Consider the following 7500-nt stretch of genomic DNA (forward strand, 5'->3'; position numbering starts at 1 on the left):
GTGTGTGTGTGTGTGTGTGTGTGTGTGTGTGTGTGTGTGTACACACACACACACACACACATATAGAGTTGGGTTAATTTCACCATCACATAAAATGCCAGCATGATTACACCATATCTAGCCTCAATAATCAAAAATCATGAATCATGATCTAATGATCCAGTCCCCTTAGTGCCAACAATAATCACAATAACACCATAAAAAATAACAGAAAAAAACAATAATAATCCCAGGAGAAGAAATATTCCAAGGAGTCCTTGGTTACCACACTTGACAACCGATAAATAAAGTAAAACAATGTAACACTGTGATGAAAACCTTTATTTGTAGCATTTCCCTTCTCAAATTTATCCAAATGTCCACCAAATACCAATCTACCACGAAATAATATGTATAAATGAGAGAATTTAGTGATAATTAAAACGTTTAATGTCTTTGTTTACGTTTTGACTTCAATTCCACAGCTCTATTCTTATTTTTATTTCAAGCCTTAACAAACAAAATTAATAGAATGAACAATACCCAAAAGTACACCTAACGACAAAGTACAAGATGTCAGAGTGATAAAATTACCAAAATCAACATAAGGAAGAAAATAATTGATAAAAAAAGGACTCACAGGCAAGTCGAAGAATCCAAAGGGTCTTTCTTCTGTGTATTTTGGCTCTATCTGCGTATAATAATCGTCTTCTGGAATGATGTCGACGCATGATTCTCTCTTGTAAACGACTATAGACATCTTAATATGTGTTAATGTTGCAGAGCGAAGACGATAAGTGTTTTTCGTTGACACTCGAGTTGTTGCACCATAGATAACACATTGCAGGGATCGTGAATGTTGCGTGGGGAGGTTTTGAGTGAATCATAATTAGGCTTTGATTTTAATTCTTATATGTTATAATTATCTCTGAATAATTGTATGAATATAATCGTATCAATCGTTTGCATAGAAAATGTGTTATTTGGTATTCACTGGAAGGGATTATTAATATAAAAGTTTATACGACCAAAATTCTCTACAAGATCAAAAGAACTTCTAAAACTCCTTAAAAGACGCTCAGTAAAAAGGCTAAACGAAATAAAAAAGACTTATTCTACAAATCAGAAAGACTTTATGTATTGAGGAAACAATTCTAATGATATAATAGAAGCACGTAAACGAAAGAAAAGATTGAATTGAAAATTTCATACGAACACCATAAACAGTGACGTCATTGTATACATGTGACGTCACAAAAACATCCCTCTTTTTCGATACATAGAAATACAAAACCTCCAAAACCACAGATAACTAACGCAAAAGACATATCCCAACCATAGAAAACAGCCAAAACAGAGAGCCCAAAGAAAAATAGAATTTCAAGCGAGCGCCCGTGGCAGCCCATCCGTGACGTCAGAGCGCGGTGGTGACGTCACAAGTCGCAAAGCATTGTGGGATCAGTCTTTCTGGTCGCGGAAACAACATGGTGAGTGAGTGCTTCTTCCCGTCTCCGGATTTATGTGTGATTTTAACCCCATGGCGACGACCGGGGGAGAGTTTCGAAGCCACGCGTTTGATGGAGTGGATATCTATTCCCAGGCGGATACGGAGACGCGGCATTTTCGCCGTGAATTGAGAAAGAAATGAAAGAGTTTGGTGTCGGGAAACGTGGGTATTGTCGCCGATCACATGGTGTGTTTGGGAGACGTTGTGGCGAGGCCGGGGACGCGAAGAGAGTTTATTTATCCTTAATCTCTTTTTAAATACTTGCATTAGGTAGATTCTAAACGGGCTTTGGTATATTCTTTTCGTATTTTCGTCGTGTTGTAGTAGGAGGACTTGTAGGATTGCAAATGGTTGTATACGCTACCAAAACAACGTGGTCGCCGTGTTATTTGAATAAGTGATAAGATTTCATTTCGTGAGTTTTTAAAGTTAATATTTGTCGTTTAATATAGAGGGAAACGTTTTTTTTTTTAAGATCGAAGACTTGTTTTTAAAGGTGGGAGGTCCGTTTTTTAAGTTATTGGCGAAACTATGCGAAAACAAATAAATGTTAGGCGTAATTTTTTTTTATTTTAAGATCTAATTATTTTGAGCGAGAAAATCCTAGCATTCTAGTTATAAAAACCTAAAATATATATAACTTGTTATTACAAAACCCTTTAACCACGAATTTGAGTTTATATTGGGTCTCTTATGTATTCGGTTGATGGTACCTAAGTCTGATAATGCTAAATTACATACCCTAAATTCTTTTGATTAAACAGTTATTAATACGTGGTTCTAAAGCATGTTAGGCCAATCATAAACTTTAAATTCAAATGCCTACGCAGAAATATTCCTTACGCTTGTGAAGGGTCAGGTGTTCTAAGGTGCTACTCTTACAATGTATGTCATTTAAGGGAAATTTATTAGTGTGCAGCTCCTCGTAAGTCTATTGAAATAAAAACAACTTGATATTTGCCATGCAGTTTGGTTCTATGAACATATCTTTACAATGTATTGTATACAGATTTTTGAAGTAATTTTCTTTGAAAAAATGGATCCAATCTAGGGTAGAGGGCTCAGTAGGTGCTATATAGAATCAATAAAGATCTGTAAATGGAGTAATTTTTGGGGGGAGAAAGATTTCACTAGATTTGTCCAGAAACGATTGGTTCAACACCAACTACTCCTGCATCTCGTACAGCAATTTGTTGACATACTCATAGTACTTGAAATTAGTATCATTAAATTCTTGGTTTATCTAGTAAAATTGCAAATTGGAAATTGTTGCTTAGTTTATCAAATGGAAAAGATATGGCCATTATCATAACCCTTTTGTGCAAGGTGTAAATGTCTCGGCATTTTATCGTCCAAAGTAGTAAACAAAGTTCTGTTCTCTCGAAACGTGTTATGGCTTTCTGGCCATTTCCCATGCCAAATACTTTTAGCACATGGCAATCGTGGCTGCATCATATCAACAGGTTCATGTTTTTTGCAATTATATTTAACTTGCAAGGATCATAGAAAAGAATAATTTGGTTGATTGAATTGTCTTATTTACCTTGTGTGTCCAAAACTATTTTTGACCCATTGACAATAGGAGTGCATGACTACTTATCAAGTTGTTTTTCACAAGCACTTAGTTGCCAAGGAGGTCTTGTGTAAACCTAACAGTCCTCTCCTGTTTGCCTCTTGATTTTTCAAAAAAACTTTGCTATTGATGTTGCTATTTTGGATATTGGTACTTTTAATGTCAATAATGATAATAGTATTAGAAAGATAAACTGGAAAGGTAAACATAATCAGACGGCTTTTACTGGACTCCTTGAAGACTTGTCTGCTTTTGGAACCATGTTTGAAATAAAAATTGCATATGTCAATTAGGGTAACCATTAAAGATCAATTAGAGTAAGGTATGTTTCTGGAGAGTAAGTTTTTGTCGATTCATGATACTGGACCACTTCAGTAAAATACATGTATACTTGGATTGATTCAAAAGGCTAATGCTAGCTGGGTGCACATTATTTGCCTTTGATCTATGTGCAGGAAATAAACAATACTTTAACTTTATTGGTGTAGGGATTGTATACTTGCAGAGTAATTGGTTAGTACAAGGGTTTTTTTTCTACACTAGTATGAAATTTATTATAAAGAATATTGAGTAAGAATGGTAAGATAGGGAAATGTTCAGAGAATGGCGGCACAGAACGCACACTATACTATTGTTAGGATTAAAAGATATTCTGCAGAAATTGAGTAATGCCTGTTTTTAAGTAAACTATTCATGTTCTGTTTAGCTGGAAATGGGTGAAGGTGTATTAACCTATAAGATAGGCATTTTCCAAGGCAAATTATCCATTACCATTCAAGACCATAAATGCAACAGGAATGGTTTAGTGAGGTTTCTCAATGGCCATGACTTCATACCTTTCCTTAGTATTTTGAACCGTTTCCGAGGACATTCAAACTAAACAGAATACCCCAAGTTCTGCTGCCCCCCTCCCCCCCATACAGAAGGAATGTACAGACATTAACATTTTTCTTTCTTTCCTCTCCCCTACAGACGAAGGGTACATCATCCTTCGGAAAGCGGAACAATAAGACGCACACACTGTGCCGTCGGTGTGGCAAGTCGTCTTACCACATTCAAAAGAAGCAATGTGCGCAGTGCGGCTACCCCAAGAAGAAGCTTAGGCGCTGTAAGTTTTGTCTTAGGTCTTGGTCTCGGTGCTGCTGTGTTTCTAAATCTTTTTTCTTAATTTTTCTCCTCTCGTATCCTTACCTCCTCCTGTACCCTATACTCGGTCTTATTTTTTTTGTATCCATCTATTCCTCCTATTCCTTAGTTAGGCTTTCGGCTCTCTACGCATGCCGTTCCTCTGCTTCACTTTAATCTGATGCCAAATATTGTCACGGTGCTCAAGTGTGAGGGTTGTATTATCGTACCCTGGCAACCTAGTGGTCAACAATGTGTCTGATTTCGTGAAAACATTTTGGAATCTATAGTCAAAATTTAAATGGAGAAATGCACAGAATAATATCCCCCTTCATACTTGAGTGCTGCTACTACAGTGCTGCCCTTTTCTCTCATCCCTTTCTATTTTTTTTCTTCTAAATTCTTCAATGTTCATTGTTATCTAGTATTTTTTTTTTTTGTTCTGTCCCCTCTCTTTTCCTTCCCCATTCCTTGACTTCGTCTCTTGTCTCTTTCTATTCCTCCATTTCTTCCCCTCCGCCGCCCACTTTTTTTTTTTTTTCAATTCGCCTCCCCTCCACTTCTGCCATTCCTCCATGGTCGTCTATTTTCTTCTTTCCTACTCTTAATGTGATCAACCAATCATCCCCATCGTCTCCTTTGCCACATCTTCCTTGTTCCCTCACAGCTCCTGTATCTCTCTTCGTTCTCTATCTCCCTTTCCCAATTCTCTTGTTTCATCTCGTTCCGTCAACATTTCGGTTCCAGCTCGTATCTCTTCATCCTTCCCTTCCCTTATGTATCCTTCCTCCTGTTTAATTTCACCCTTTTCATCCCCTACTTCCTTTATCTATACGCAATGTTTGATTAGAAAACATCTGCATGGCGTTACACTTGTCAGCAAAACAGGCTGCATGGATTCCACTGGAAGCGTAACTAATTTGCAGTCTTCAGTGAATGCAAGTGGGGCTAATTTTATTCACAGAATCGTTGAAGATGCTATAAAATTTTGTTAATCTTATTTTTATTGCGGTGCGAGTGGCGCAATATGCAACTTAATTCACCGTACCCGCAATACACTGAAAAATATATACAAGTGAGTCGACTTGTCTTCACCGTAACGGTAACACTAGGATTTTTGTACGCATTTTGTCGCTTGCTTAGATCCGGTTGTTAATTGTATTTTTTCCTTGCAGACAATTGGTCCATCAAGGCCATCCGCAGGAAGACGACCGGCACTGGCCGTCTCCGTTACCTGAAGGTCGTACGCAGCCGCTTCAAGTGAGTGTTCGAAGACTTTTCGAGGATCTTGGTGCATTACTATTTGCTGCTTTTTTTATTTAGAATATTTAATGACTTATCTCCGAAGATTTTTTTTTATAACGATTATCTTTTTCTCTCCCACAGGAATAACTTCCGTGAGGGCAAGGCCCCAGCGAAGAAGATTCGCACCACCAAATGAGTTAATCAATAAAGAGGGTTAATTATTACTTGTTTGGATTTAACCATCACACATATCGTTCACAAGAATACAAAATTAATCATAATGCAAATAATTGACTGCGCTAATTTAGAATGCGCAGATCTTGAAGTAAAATGATGAAAGAGTATAATGAAACGAAAAAAATAAAAAGCCGACATCGGCAAGAAAACACACAGGTCGTAAAACCTTCCCCCCCCCCCCCCCCCGAACACACGTACACGTATAAGTGTCCCTCTCAATCTAACGCTAGTCCAATCCCACTCTGCCATAGTCTCCCCTCGCAACCGCCCCCGTTTTCTATGACTGGCTCGAGGCTGAAAGAAAACGCGAGAATCGATTGTTTTGATCCTCACCTGATAGATGGCAGCAGGAATGACCTCCACGAACACTCGCTCTGTTTACCCCAAGATGTCAACCTCCATTATGGATTAACGTCAACCCCCCTCGCACAAGGTTAGCGCCATCCTGCCAGCCACGACTCGGAAAGCGATGCGCCATGGCCACTGATAACGGCGGCCCAGCAGGAGACGGTATACGGGAGGGAAGGACAGCGGGAATGGTGGTAGCTGTACGTTGATGTTGATGTTTGTTTATGTTGTCACAAAAGCCTTTTTGTTCCCGTCCTTGATCGGGGGGAGGAAGGGAAGGGAAGGGGGTGGCGAGGGAGGGAAGGAAGCAGGGGGGAGAAGAGGAAGAGAGGGGGGAGGAGGGAGACTTGCAACCTGGCAATTGCAATAGTGAGTGAGTGACGAAAGAGAAATATGAGAGACAGACAAGGTCGTGGTAGTCACAGGGGGGAGGGGTCGTCTCGCCTCGCCTGTGCAATTAGGGTCGTTTGTGGTCTCGTGGGGGAAGGAGGGGGGAGGAGAACCCTTGATCTGGTTGTCATTATGACCTTTTCATGTTTTTAATTATTTAGGATATTTTTTAGAGTGGTGTTATGGATGGTTGTTGTTTTGTAGTCTGGCCCCTTTGTTTGTGAGGCATTGCATTAATGATTTGACGATTGATTGTTTTCGCTCTCGGCGTTCAGAATTTTAGCGGAAAGAGTGAACGTGCGACATTATATGCAAGTTAATTGTGGCTACTGAGGAAATGTATATTCACTGGCTCTGATTCTCGTCTTAGTGCGATATAATCATTCTGCATTCATAGCTTAAAGTTATTTGCATGGCAATGCACTGAAATAATTAAGAAGTTCTCATGCCATCATTTGATTTTTTTTTTAAAGAATTAACATATGGTGCCATGCCTATAATTTCAGGTTATTGTGATAAGTGACGATAAATATGTATTCGAAATGAAGTAACAGATAATTCCGTCTAAGGAATTTTTTTTAAAGCTGTATCGTTATAAATGCGACAAGAAAAGAGTATTTGTCTTGACTAGGATTGAGCAAGCAAAAGCTAATTGGCCATAAAGAACACCAAAAATACTGCTACGAAGTATATCATGTAAACTCCAAACCGAAGGAAGACGGCAATTCCAAATCGGAAGTCCACGTGTTGACAACATCCCTAAATTCAATGATGCAGTAGTCTTTGTGCTTTATTCTTTGAGAAGGGCAAAGCAACCTCTTCCACGCTCATTCTCGCATGATGGTCTAAGCCCTAGCGGTTTATTGTCGGAACTAGCCCAAGCCAAGTCTTGCTTGTGCCGAGGTATGGAGTCTCTTGTTGTGTCACTTGATGCAGTCCATTTCTGAAGACTTGCTTAAAAAAAAAAAAAAAAAAAAGTTGCAATATAGATGACTAAAGATTGAAGAGAGGAAAATAAAGGTATTGACTATGAATGTAACTAAAGAAAAATCTTTAGTACTATTTTCCTGCAGATATAGAGGCAATACATATTTAA

The 7500-nt window shown here is 38.6% G+C and overlaps 3 protein-coding genes across 11 annotated transcripts in view; 2 read left to right on the plus strand and 1 right to left on the minus strand.

Annotated features, from left to right (window-relative positions):
• Positions 1-842, minus strand: part of LOC122258361 (uncharacterized) — a 10872-nt gene extending 10030 nt beyond the window's left edge. The window contains exon 1 of the mRNA XM_043024240.2: positions 620-842. Within this exon, the coding sequence (XP_042880174.2) occupies positions 620-739 (120 nt within the window). The 5' untranslated portion in view covers positions 740-842. The remainder of the gene's footprint in view (positions 1-619) is intronic.
• A 495-nt stretch (positions 843-1337) lies between these two features.
• LOC122258362 (large ribosomal subunit protein eL37) lies at positions 1338-5650 on the plus strand. Its single transcript, XM_043024241.2, has 4 exons — positions 1338-1466; positions 4032-4167; positions 5360-5444; positions 5571-5650. Exons 1-4 carry the CDS (start codon positions 1464-1466, stop codon positions 5623-5625), a joined length of 279 nt encoding a protein of 92 aa, XP_042880175.1. The 5' UTR covers positions 1338-1463; the 3' UTR covers positions 5626-5650.
• A 348-nt stretch (positions 5651-5998) lies between these two features.
• Positions 5999-7500, plus strand: part of LOC122258360 (uncharacterized) — a 53324-nt gene continuing 51822 nt past the window's right edge. For all 9 annotated transcript variants that reach the window (XM_043024235.2, XM_086543199.1, XM_043024234.2 and 6 more), the window contains exon 1: positions 5999-6214. In XM_043024235.2, coding sequence (XP_042880169.1) covers positions 6143-6214 — 72 coding nt within the window. In that variant the 5' untranslated portion in view covers positions 5999-6142. The remainder of the gene's footprint in view (positions 6215-7500) is intronic.

Source organism: Penaeus japonicus, unplaced genomic scaffold (genome assembly GCF_977035675.1).
Source record: "Penaeus japonicus unplaced genomic scaffold, GWHDUDI00000001_assembly GWHDUDI00000013, whole genome shotgun sequence".
NCBI lineage: Eukaryota > Metazoa > Arthropoda > Malacostraca > Decapoda > Penaeidae > Penaeus > Penaeus japonicus.